The 12867-nt window shown below is 37.5% G+C and overlaps 1 protein-coding gene across 1 annotated transcript; it reads right to left on the minus strand.

The window, feature by feature from the left end:
* Nucleotides 1-3575: 3575 nt before the first annotated feature.
* DTD2 (D-aminoacyl-tRNA deacylase 2) lies at nucleotides 3576-12788 on the minus strand. Its single transcript, XM_060619452.3, has 3 exons — nucleotides 12548-12788; nucleotides 9477-9546; nucleotides 3576-5407 (listed from the first exon to the last, which is right to left on the minus strand). Exons 1-3 carry the CDS (start codon nucleotides 12656-12658, stop codon nucleotides 5082-5084), a joined length of 507 nt encoding a protein of 168 aa, XP_060475435.3. The 5' UTR covers nucleotides 12659-12788; the 3' UTR covers nucleotides 3576-5081.
* Between the last annotated feature and the right edge of the window lie 79 nt (nucleotides 12789-12867).

A 12867-nucleotide genomic window follows, 5' to 3' on the forward strand; every position in this document is an offset into this window, starting at 1 on the left:
AACATTGTATGTTAACTATCCTGGGGTTAAAATAAACAATAAAAAAGTTTCTGGGGTGCCTGGGTGGCTCAGTTGGTTAAGTGTTGACTCAACTCAGGTCATGGTCTCACAGTTCGTGAGTTCAAGCCCCATGTCAGGCTCTGTGCTGACAGCTTGGAGCCTGGAGCCTGCTTCAGATTCTGTGTCTCCCTCTCTCTCTGACCCTTCCTTGCTTACACTGTCTCTCTCTCTCTCTCTCTCTCTCTCTCTCTCTCAAAAATAAACATTAAATAAATTTTATTAAAAAAAAAGTTTCTGAACTGTGGAATATCATGGAGAAAAGAATGCTCTAGGATCATCAACTTGGGAGATGGTCTGCAAACAAGGATTAGAAATAGGAGAAATAGGAAGAAGGGAGAAAAACTAGGAGACTATCAAACATTTAAAGTTGTCACCAAGGTGTGGCTTCCAGATGAAAAGGTTACTTTTCTCGTGGATCTTTCCTTTCAGAAACTAGTATTTCAATAAATGAATATGTAAGACATTTCTAGTTGTTGTTTTTTTTAATTTCAGTAAGTTGGGGAATGTAAACTTACTAATAGATACATTTAAGTATAACAAGTCAAGCTTTCTGTAATGTTAACCATACATAGTAAAAAGAGGACAGGTCATGTTTTTTTTTTAATGTTTGTTTATTTTTGAGAGAGATTGTGTGTTGGCGCGTGCACAAGCAGGGGGTGAGCAGAAAGGGGCAGAGAGAGGGGGGTGGGGCATCTGAAGTAGACTCTGCTGACAGCAGAGAGCCTGATGCAGGGCTCAAACTTGAGAACCATGAGAGCATGACCTGCCTGAGCCGAAGTCAGATGCTTAACCAACTGAGCCACCAGGTGCCCCAGGTCACTGTTGTCTTTTTTTTTTTTTTTCCCCTTTACCTATTTGTGGGCACATATCCTTTTGAAGGCAGGAAATGTTTCTGGTTCATTACTATTCTTCTCTGTTCTTTTTTTTTTTTTTAAATAGTTTATTTATTTTTTAATTTACATCCAAGTTAGTTAGCATATGGTGCCACCATGATTTCAGGATTAGATTCCTCAATGCCCCTTACCCATTTAGCCCATCCCCCCTCCCACAATCCCTCCAGCAACCCTCTGTTTGTTCTCTATATTTAAGAGTCTCTTCTGTTTTGTCCCCTTCCCTGTTGTTATATTATTTTTGCTTCCCTTCCCTTAGGTTCATCTGTTTTCTAACTTAAAGTCCTCATATGAGTGAAGTCATAGGATATTTGTCTCTCTCTGATTGACTAATTTCGCTTAACATAATGCCCTCCAGTTCCATCCACGTAGTTGCAAATGGCAAGATTTCACTCTTTTTGATTGCCAAATAATACTCCACTGGATATATATAACACACCTTCTTTATCCATTCATCCATCAACGGACATTTGGGCTCTTTCTACACTTTGGCTATTGTCGACAGTGTTGCTATAAACATTCGGGTGCATGTGCCCCTTCGAAACAGCATACCTGTATCCCTTGGATAAATACCTAGTAGTGCAATTGCTGGGTTATAGGGTAGTTCTATTTTTAATTTTTTGAGGAACCTCCATACTGTTTTCCAAAGTAGCTGCATCAGTTTGCATTCCCACCAGCAGTGCAAAAAAAGCATCCTCACCAACATCTGTTGTTGCCTGAGTTGTTAATGTTAGCCATTCTGACAGGTGTAAGGTGGTATCTCATTGTGGTTTTGATTTGTATTTCCCAGATGATGAGTGATGTTGAGTATTTTTTCATGTGCCTGTTGACCATCTGGATGTCTTCTTTGGAGAAGTGTCTGTTCATGTCTTTTGCTCATTTCTTCACGGGATTATTTGTTTTTTGGGTGTTGAGTTCGGTAAGTTCTCTATAAATCTTAGATACTAACCCTTTATCTGATACATTGTTAGCAAGTATCTTCTCCCTTTCTGTTGGTTGCCTTTTAGTTTTGCTGATGGTTTCCTTCCCTGTGCAGAAGGTTTACTTTGATAAGGTCCCAATAGTTCATTTTTGCTTTTGCTTCCCTTGCCTCGGGAGACGTGTTGAGTAAGAAGTTGCTGTGGCCAGGGGCGCCTGGTTGGCTCAGTCAGTTAACAATCCGACTTCGGCTCAGGTCATAATCTCACTGTTCGTGAGTTCAAGCCGCACATCGGGCTCTGTGCTGACAGCTCAGAGCCTGGAGCCTGCTTTGGATTCTGTCTCTCTCTCCCTCCCTCTCTCTCTGCTCTCCCCCACTTGTACTCTGTCTCTCAAAAATAAATAAACAACAACAAAAAAAAAAGTTGCTGCAGCCAAAGTCAAAGAGATTTTTGCCTGCTTTCTCAAGGATTTTGATGGTTTCCGGTCTTACATTTAGGTTTTTCATCCATTTTCATCCATTTATTTTTGTGTATGGTCTAAGAAAGTGGTCCAGGTTCATTTTTCTGCATGTTGCTGTCCAGTTTTCCCAGCACCATTTGCTGAAGAGACTGTGTTTATTCCATTGGATATTCTTTCCTGCTTTGTCAAAGATTAGTTGGCCATATGTTTGTGGGTCCATTTCTGGGTTCTCTTCTGTTTCATTGATTGGAGTGTCTGTTTTTGTGCCAAGAGGTCACTGTTGTCTTAAAACACCAATGTGAATTCTTATTCTCCAAAACAAGTGGCATAGGACTCTACTATATTTGATCCTTATATTTGTTAAATTCAGCTCTTTCGTTACGGAGTCAATAAATCATCATCAATACAGATATGATTCATAAATGGCATGTCTTTTTTTTACTTGAGTAAGTGTGCTTGATTTTACTTTGTATATTTAAGATATTAAAACCACATTCATTGATCATCTGTGTCTTATATACAGTATTTTCTATAACTGAACCGATGACGTTTCTAAATGCACACAAAATAACACTTAGAAATGACATTCTGAGACATTCTAGAATCTTCAAAAAACAGGCAGAAGGCATATAAATTAGGTGCAAACCTACCACCATCAAATTTAGTAAGTAAACCAATTTACTGGCTGTTCTTTCTCAAATGATCCACAGTGGAAGATGCTAATCCTTTATCAATTTCAGTTTTTAAATAATTCTCACTACAGGAAGTTAGGAAGATGGAAATTATTCCCCCTTATTGTGTGATCTTGGGTAAATTATTTAAGCACTGTCTTATTTTCTATAGCACTATCGTCGTTATATACTGGGAAGATAAAAAGAGGTACCTATTGAAGGTTCTTTGAACACCCTGGGCCAGAAGAGCTACAGAAAGCCAAGGTGTAGTTACTTTTAAATCCACTATTTCTTCTGCCTTTACTCTCTGGTTCTAGCCTCCTTGGAAATGAAAGTTGGTCATCACTTTTTGGTTAATAACCCTTCATGTAGTTGAATTTGCTCTTTTCCACAAGTACCTCAAGCAAATTAAAAAAAAAAAAAAAATCAAAACTGCCTGAACTATAAAACAGCAATCTAGAGCTATGAGTCAGCATTTCACCTACACACAAAATCAAAATGATTTAAAATAGGTAACACATAATTTTTCAAAAGACATATACACCTCCTTGGAGAAACTCTGAGAAAATTGGAGTTCGAAAGTTTATGAATAGTTTATTACATTTCAATAAGTGTATCATGAATCAATAAAGCAAAAGTTAAGGACAATGAGCTCATTACCAAGCCAATTATTGATTCTTAAGTTCCAAAATAGAATAGTACAGGAAGGATATAGAGAAATAGGTTTTTTTGTGATAACAAAAACTTTAAGTATCTTAGGAAGGTAGACCTAAAGAAATTATGACATAAAGGGATCTTCAGAAGCTACTTAAGATGTTTATTCAAGTTAATTTCATCTTTTGGTAATTAGAAATATTATTTGATGTTTGCTCTTTAAAATACCTTTTTAAGTCAAGTCAGAGGCATTTGAAAAACCTGAATATTATATTTTACTGATCCATTTATTCTTTGAGTTTCTTATATATCTTCCTCTCTTGACTGAAAAATCTACCTTATTACCTGTCTATCTTTTATCACTGTCTTTGTCAGCTCATGTCCTAACAAAATACCATAGACTGAGTGGCTTGAATAACAGAAATTTATTTTCTCTATTAACCCTAATTACTTCCCAAAGCCCCATCTTCAAAACCATCATGTTGGGGGACTTCAACATATGAATGGGGGGTGATGGGCACAAACATTCACTAACAGAAAAAATGACAGTGCCTCCAAATCGTCAGGTAAGTAATATGGAAAGGAACAAGTTGACTTGTTTCCAAATAATTCCAGTAGAAAGCTTCCCTTTTTCTTCTTCTTCCTTTTACAGCAATATAATTAAATAAGAAAGGACTTCTTATGAACGTTAATTTCACAAAGCAGTAACTTTTAAAAACCAAAGACAGAAAATAAGACATACATTATTTTGGTAAAAAACTGAGAAACTGAAGTATTAACCCATATGTATATTAAATAAAAACAATTTTTAAACCTCACACTTTCTTGTATCAACTAAAGAGCCTTAAAATGATTTAAAGCACTTAGATGTCCTTAGAAAGTAACATAATGCACAATAACATTTCTATATTACACTTTCATAGATATTATTAAAAGGAATAGTCAATGGCATATTGTTCCATTCAAAATATGGAAAACTGAAATAGTAAAACCTAACTGACAAAATTGTAATTAGTTTGTGTGGGATTTCACCTAATTTTAATAAAAATAATTATTTTTATTACACACTACATACATTTAAAGGTACAAGAAATATATCTTACTAGATTACACAATATTCTTCACTACAAAATACTTTTAAATACAGCTCTCTAAGAACATTTCCACAATGACTATGAAATGAATAGAAAGCATTTTTCAAGTTTCAAGTGGAAGTGTAGGGGAAAGCAGAATGAAAGGTGACTGAGATCGAGTTTGTGACTTGGCAAGGTCGTTCCATTATCAGGCTGCATAGTTATGAGTGGGAACCAGGATTTTCTTGTCTAAAAATGCTGCAGATTGTGTATTCAAGAAGAGGAAGAAAATCTAAATACAGTCAAAATCATTTTATACTAGAAAACAACCGGAGAAACTGGCTTTTAATTTTTCAAAATTCAATTAGGTGTGTGTATGGTCCATTGGTATCCAGCTTTAACACCTGCCTGTTCCCGTAAGTACCATGTTCCACCACAACCCCAGCTTCAGCACACTTGCTGTTAGCAGCTAATTCTTTCTCACACAGAGTCACAAATTGGGAATAAAGTTCTAACCCTTCTTCTTTTCCAGAGTTAGAGTGATACTGCATGTTTCTTCCTTTTACTCTCCCTCCAAGAGTGGCTTGAGGGATGATAAGAACATTGCCAGGTAGATCCAATATAGACACGTGCTTGCCATTTTCTGTTTCACTTAATTTCACATTTAACAGAGTATTAACTGGGTGGGGAAGAAAGGGAAAACATCTTGAAGTGAGAAACAAACATGAAGAAAACCAACAATCATCCAGTCAGCACATCTCATGTTTAAAACCCAGTTTGCCGGCTCATGCTTTTTACCCAAAGTCTCTATCCAGATTTAAAAAACTGCTTCCCTAAGCTAAATGATCTAAGCATGAAAAACAAGGCAAATTTCAAGCAAAAAATGGCATGATGTTCTAAATCCAACTGGGCAGTCAAGATCTAAATGATAAATTCAGGCAGAAAAGACTAAAAATTAACTGTATACTGAAACCTTAAACATTGTTTCCCCAGGGGGATACATGAGCAGATTTTACCTTTTTGTTCCTTTATATTCCATAAGTAAATCTCATTGGAAAAGGTCATGATAAATCCTCCTCACATAAAATTCTGCTTTACAACAAATAATATTAAATAGAAATCTTAGTGTAACTTAATTGCCTAGAGTTCTAAGCTGAGACAAAGGTTCCAGTTTATTCTCATCATAAACCAGATAATTTTGCAGTTTCATAACCTCCAAGGCACTATTATCATGTCTAATCATTTGACAAATGTAACCCATGTAACCACCCATAAAGGTGAAGGCAAGAATCATCAGGAATTCACTATCACAATTGAAAAAGTAAATCAAAAGGTATATTGGCATTAAGTTCATACATACACAAGAAAACATGGTATTATTTTTATGGCATTATGAAACTATATTCTTCTTATAGTGAATAAGAACTGCCAAAAAAACGCCATAAATATCTATAAGTAGCTAAAAATCTAATCTTAGAAAACCTTTTCATCTCAACATTAGCCATTCTCAAAACAATAAATAAAAGAAATATCTAATAGAAATAGCCTAAGGGTCTCCTTGACTCTATAAAAGGTATAAATAACTTCTGCTTATAAAGAATATTCCTGGGGTGCGTGAGTGGTTCTGTTGGTTAAGCGTCTGACTCTTCATTTCAGCTCAGGTCATGATCTCACGGCTTGTGAGTTCGATTCCCACACGAGGCTCTGTGTTGACCCTGGAGAAGCCTGCTTGGGATTCTCTGACTCCCTCTCTCTCTGCCCCTCTCTTACTTGCTCTCTCTCAAAAAATAAACATTTAAAAAAAAAAAAAGAATCTTTCTCAGAGGATAAACGGTAAAAGAAACGATGAGCGGTAAAAGAAACTATATAAATCTCACAGTCCTGCCCAGTAATTAGGCTTGAAAAGGTATGCTTTCTAATAGGGTATCCATGGTTTCAAGTCTTGGAGGGTTTGTAGTAAGTATCAGTAAGGATTCAGAATGGTTGCCCCACTCTACGAATTAGGGAATTAACCTGGTAGAATCCTGCCAAGATGAATACCCAAATGAATTCCTAAGCTATGCAAGAAGCACTATCAATTTTCAACTAACATCTATTTTAAAATACATCTAATTTTCTCTATTATCAATAGGACTTTGCTCTACGGACAGTGGTCGTTATTGATTGCTTCTAAGGAAACTAACTCTTCAGAGCACTTCATTCCAAGGGAAATCTCTACCCAGTTATCCAGGCCTCAGGCTACTGATAGACTAAGTAGACAATTTTGGAATAACAGGCCAGAGAGGTTAAGTACAATTTATTATACTTCCACACACCTCCCTCTACTGGCGAAAACTAAGAATTCAATTAATGCTGTTGGTATACAAATATCAGTAAGTACAAGTAATTATAATGCAAATACGAATGTCAGTATGTAGAATTAAAATGAGACAATGAATTAATGGCATGTTGGAAACTCTAAGATCCGAAGACAGGTTATCAATCAAGTATCTCTAACGATGTATATGGGAAGTTAAGCTTTGACAGGTCCCTGGATCTCAGTTCAATTATACTGAAGATGAATTGAGAAAGATTCTGCACATCTCTATGTTAGCCACGTTATTTCAGAATCTGTGGATATAACTGGTTATGTTCCCAAGGGGTACATGATTTGATTAGAAAGATCTGAATCCATGTAGTAAGTATGAGGTGGGGTTTAAGAGAATCCCATCACATTGGCTTACTTTGCCTCCTGGAATAGAGGGAAGTACAGGCTAATGCTATCAATAATAGATGGACTCTTTTTGCTCATCACTCACACGAGCAGAATGTGATTCTTAGATTCACAGTTCTTTACTGAGAATCATGATATATGAAGTTTTGTTTTAGACTGTCCACTAAAAGAGTTAAGGTGGACCTCCCTCAGTGTTTTTAATTTACTACAACCTTATGCATGTATTCAGAGAGAACTCAGAGGTATATGGAAGCACACAGGATTTACTGACTATAAAACAGAATGTGGGTTTCCTGTGTGGCTCAGTTGGTTAAGCATACAACTTTGGCTCAGGTCGTGATTTCACAGTTTGTGGGTTCGACCTCTGCATCAGGCTTGCTGCTGTCAGCACAGAATCGGTTTCAGATCCTCTGCCCCCGCCCACCCCCACCCCTCCCCTGCTTGTGTGCACACACTCTCTCTCTCAAAAATAAATAAACATTTGAAAAAAAACAACACAAAAAACCAAAATGTGCTTGGATTTGGTTGGTTCATTTCATCTTATTATGATTAAGAGTCACTTAAGAAAGTATGAAACAACTTTAGGAGTCAATCTTAAGTTACAATGACAAAAATTCTTTTGCTGTTTTTACATATTTCTACTATACTCCTTATAGTTAATAAAGATTTAATTCCAGGCAATATATTAACTTAGGAAAATGGACAGCATGTCCAATACCCATGCAATAGGTCCTAGAAAATTACTCTGTAACAGGAGCCCTCAATTCATTTTCTCTCTCTCTTTTTTTTAAGGTAATCTCTATATCCAACATGAGCCTCGAACTCACCACCCCGAGATCAAGAGTTGCATGCTCCACTGACTGACTAAGCCAGATACCCTGCATTTTCTTTAACCCCTGCAAAGCTCCCTATTATCTTCCAGATTCAAATTTCAAACTATCAGTTATTGGCTTTCCATCCTCACTTTAAGTCTAGTTTTCACCCTCTGACAAAGTTGTCAAACATGTTTGATGTCTCAGTATAAAATTACCTCTAGGAACTTTCAGCCTTTTGCCTAAGCTGTTCCTCACTGGGCTATTTACTCTTGAGTTTCACTACTTGAAGCTCTTCCAGGTTAATTTCTGCATGCTGCAACTTCCATTTGTATACTCTATATTTCTTATTAATCCAAACTGGGTACTGTCCTTTACTAATGAAGAGAATATAACCTGTCCCCGACCTTAGGGATAGCTTCATTAGTTCAGGCTTTTTTGGGTACGTTATTATTTTATCAAATACTGTCTTAAGATTTGATGTGATGTATCTGAACCTATGTAATTATCACAAGGAATGTCCAGTGCTATGGGCTATCCAGGACACTGGAAAACTGCAGGCAGGTAAATACCTGTTCAGAGGTACCTGAACACTGACCTTGCTTTCCTGTCCCTGGAGGAGGTGTGGTTGTGATGACACTGAGCTTTGTTCAAGATCAGAAAAACCTTACATTTATATACATTTTTTATAAAAAAAGTACATAAATGGTTAATTTAAATTTTTCCATAAGAATGATGCAAGTCCTAGCTGTCCAGATTTGATGGGAACCACATCTTACACATACAGTGTCACCTACATGCCCCTGTCAGGGACTCTGGGAGATCAGGAAACTGTTAAGAAATAAGCATCTGCTTCTTCCTATGTGGCCACCCTGCTTTTAACAAGTTTTTGTATCCCTGGCTGAAACTCAAGTGTATTGTCTGTGTGTGTGTGTGTGTGTGTGTGTGTGTGTGTGTGTGTATGTACACTCTTCTAAACCAAATTATAAGCCATGTGAAATGGTGCTGAGGTTTTTAAAAAATTCCACCACATTTTCTTACTTTAAACTTTGGAAAAGGCAAAAATAACCTAATAATAAAGGCAAAAAAAAAAAAAAGCCAACAACCATAGAGTCAACTCATTTATAACTTACCAGTACAATTTAAGGTTGTGTTTTTTGCCCCTTCTGGCTCATCTATCATTATTCATTTTCACTCTTAAAAAACAAACATCAAATACGTACCCATTTTGGGAAGAAGTTCTTTATTAGCTCCCTTGAAAAAACACACATAGATCACTAATCCCCTCTGAACCTATGAAAAATCAGCAGAGAAAACTTAGATTAGAAAAAAACTTCTATACAGAGATACAAAGGTAAGTGAATAAAATTTCAAAACTGCTATATAGAGATTAAACCCAAAGAAAGAGAAATAAGTTTTTACAACAGATTTGATTTCTTAAGTGTGATAAAACAAAATCTTTTCCAATATTCAATCACCTCAATCATCATTTCTTTCAAAAATTAAGTTTAAAAAATATATCCAAGAGCAGTGAAGACCACAAGTTGTACCCTCAAACATTTACTTCTAATCAAAGTCATTATGACTATGACCCAGTCTCCTCTCCCTTAAGGTTGGGACACTTAGAAATGTTTAGTTTGCAGGGCCCCATTTATTCAACAAATGAATTCACATTAGATATGGCTGATTTATAAACAGCATGACTGATATCTTTTGACGTCATCACTCTTTTTTCTTACTAATCCATTTACCTGCAGATAATAAAAATGAGGATCTCAATCTACTTCATTAAACTACCAAGAAACTGTCCAACTATTTTTTGTTAATGCTTTAAATCAACACAGTGATTAAGCACTGGAAACTGCATTTATGATATTAAGTCCTGACTGTTATCAGGAATATTAAAAATTTAATTTTATATAAATACTTGGATATTTCTTTATTAGCTCTTACAATTGCAGAAAATAGAATTGATAAATGATCCTGATTTTGCCGCTGAATCATCAAATTGTTTGTTTTGTAGTTTAACCTTGCTGACTCCAAGAGCTATTATAAAGACTAAATTAATTAATATTTGTAAGGTGCTTAAAACGGTGCCTACTTCACAGTAAGAACTAAATGAATGTTTATTGAATGAGTAAGTAAAAATAAATTTAAGGGCTAAAGCACAATTTATTTCACATTTTAATTCCCAAAGCATTTTACAGACTATTTTGTACACGATAGGGACTCTTTATCTGTTGTTTGCATTTAAGTTCAATTGTATCTTACAGGCTCTGTGTTACCTAAATAGCCTTCTATATAAACATAAATGCAGCTTGCACTCACACCTGATTTCCTGGAAAATAAGCAATTTTTAAGTGCAAATGTGCTTCTGGAACAAGCAAAGGTCTCCAAAGCACACCCACAATTAGGAGCAGACAGGATGAATGATACAGATACTTGTATCACTGTCAGAGGTCTCTCCACTGGGATTATTTTAGTACCAGACAAAATCTCAGGCATATTCATATTTGGACACTCCCGATGTCAGAATTAAGTATCTAAGTACATACAAAAATAGACACCAGTTCTATTAAGTATCTAATTATATGCAGAAATAGACACCACATTATCTCATTAAGGTATTTTCTTTTAGTTTATTCCAAAAATAGATTTTAAGTTGTGACCTACAAAATCCCCATTTCAAGTCAGAAACCACTTTTCTTGTAGTTTCTTTTGGTATAAAACTTTTTAAATGTTTGTTTATTTTTGAGAGAGAGAGAGAGAGACTGAGTGTGAGAGGGGGAGGGGCAGAAAGAGAGGGGGACACAGAATCTGAAGAAGGCTCTAGGCTCTGAGCTATCAGCACAGAGCCTGGCATGGGGCTTGAACTTGTGAACCTTGAAATCGGAACCTGAGCCAAAGTCTGAGGCGCAACCAACTGAGCCACCCAGACATCCCGTGGTATAAAACATTTTAAATATGTAGGAAATGACAGGTTAATTCTCAACATAGTTTTAAAAAGTTCAGCTCTCAGGAAGAAGAACATCAGCCTGTGACAGCAAAGGTCTAAATGAATAAAAGTGAGAACACTAATCTTCAAATCTTTTGACAATTAAAACAGTATTTTCTTTAAATTGTAACTTTTAATAGAATAGGAAAAGGGGATGCTCGAGAAAGGAAAAAAATTACTTTCTCACTATCTAATTACCTGTCAGCTCTTCCTAGTATTTAGCTGTGTGTGGGAGTGGGAGGGAAAGCTTTGTAATAGCTTTAAAAGTTTATCAACACAACTGGTAGTTTGGAAGGCTGCAATAAAATATCTGATTTTGCATAAGGAGATGTGGCATGAAGATATAAAAAGATAAAATAGATGGAAGAAAGCTAAATGATTAACAGTTTGGGATTTATAGTCCCAGGAGTTAGCCATAAAAAAAAAGCAATTTGGATAGGCTGGCAAATATGAAAACATGAAAAGAACAAAATTCCACAGAGAAATCAAGACGTCAAAAGGGGGGGGGGGGGTAACAAAAATAAGAAACATAAATTTTTGAGAAAGAAATGGGGAAAGGGGAAATACAGGAATATATATGCTTATAAATCTTTTAAAGGCAAATATTCAAGTAAAAGGAAATCCTATCAGTGTAAATGGTTTAAATTCTTTGGAGGAACAGTGTTCAATAACACATTACATTAGCAGTAGTAGTCTTTGTTTCTAGTTGGAAATAAGTCAAAATTTTAAGTCTCCTGAAAAAAGAATTGTTTCATGGGAAATCTTATTTCTATGCTGAGGCCTAGCTGCAGGCAACATAAAATGTTATCCCACGGGAACTGGAGCACAAGTGACTTGAAAGTCTGCAAATAATCTAATCTACAAGCTCCAACCAGACCAGCACTAGCCAACAGTAGCCCGACCAATGCGAAGGGCATGCCAAGGCCCTGGCTCTTTGGAAGCAAGAGATCTGATACAATTAGGCCTCAAGTGCACCGAGCTCAGGAAGGCAGAAGGTGAGAGGAAGTTCAAATTCTCGCGGTCCTGAACAGGGGACACACTCTTACGCTGGCCGAACGGTCTAAGGCAGAAAGCTCCAGGGTCCGTGGAACAGAACCAAGGAGACAGACGGAGCCTGGCAGGCTGCTGAGAGAAAAGATGGGCGGGCCGAGCGGAAATCGGCACCGCCTACAGCACGTGCCAGGGCCACGTACCGCCCGCGCTAGGAAACGTAGAGAGCGGGGACAGATCACCAAGAAAACGGGGGAAGTACCGCCCCTGCGCGCCGGAATGTAACGGAAGTGGCGGGGCTGGCGTTACCTCCACCCATTGAGTCTCGGTGTCCCCCTCGGCTGGGCGTATTTGCAGGCGGGCGTGCAGGCACTGCTGCAGAAGTGCCCGGGCCTGAGGAATCCGGCCGCTGTCAGCCATGGTTCGAACCCTCGTGGCAGTCCAACAGGTTCAGGCACCGAGCCGCTCAAGCTCCTCCTCCAGCGCGCGGGGAGGACGTGGCGCATCGAGGCTGAGGGACGTCCTTATCGCCCGTGGAGCCACCCCTGGAGGGGCGGGGCCTCTGCCTGGCTCTAGGGTGACCCGGATGTGCTGCTTTCAAAGACAAAGACCTGACTCCTACGCTGAGC

The sequence above is a fragment of the Panthera onca genome, chromosome B3 (assembly GCF_046562875.1).
Source record: "Panthera onca isolate mPanOnc1 chromosome B3, mPanOnc1 haplotype 2, whole genome shotgun sequence".
Classification (NCBI taxonomy): Eukaryota; Metazoa; Chordata; class Mammalia; order Carnivora; family Felidae; genus Panthera; species Panthera onca.

What these genes read in the sequence shown, in the direction of transcription:
- DTD2 (XM_060619452.3), bottom strand. Translation starts at nt 12,658, where the DNA reads ATGGCTGACAGCGGCCGGATTCCTCAGGCCCGGGCACTTCTGCAGCAG. An exon ending in CCGAGACTCAATGGGTGGAG is followed by an intron (nt 9,547 to 12,547) that starts GTAACGCCAGCC and finishes GATTTTTCATAG; the next exon opens with GTTCAGAGGGGATTAGTGAT. An exon ending in AGAACTTCTTCCCAAAATGG is followed by an intron (nt 5,408 to 9,476) that starts GTACGTATTTGA and finishes TTCCCCACCCAG; the next exon opens with TTAATACTCTGTTAAATGTG.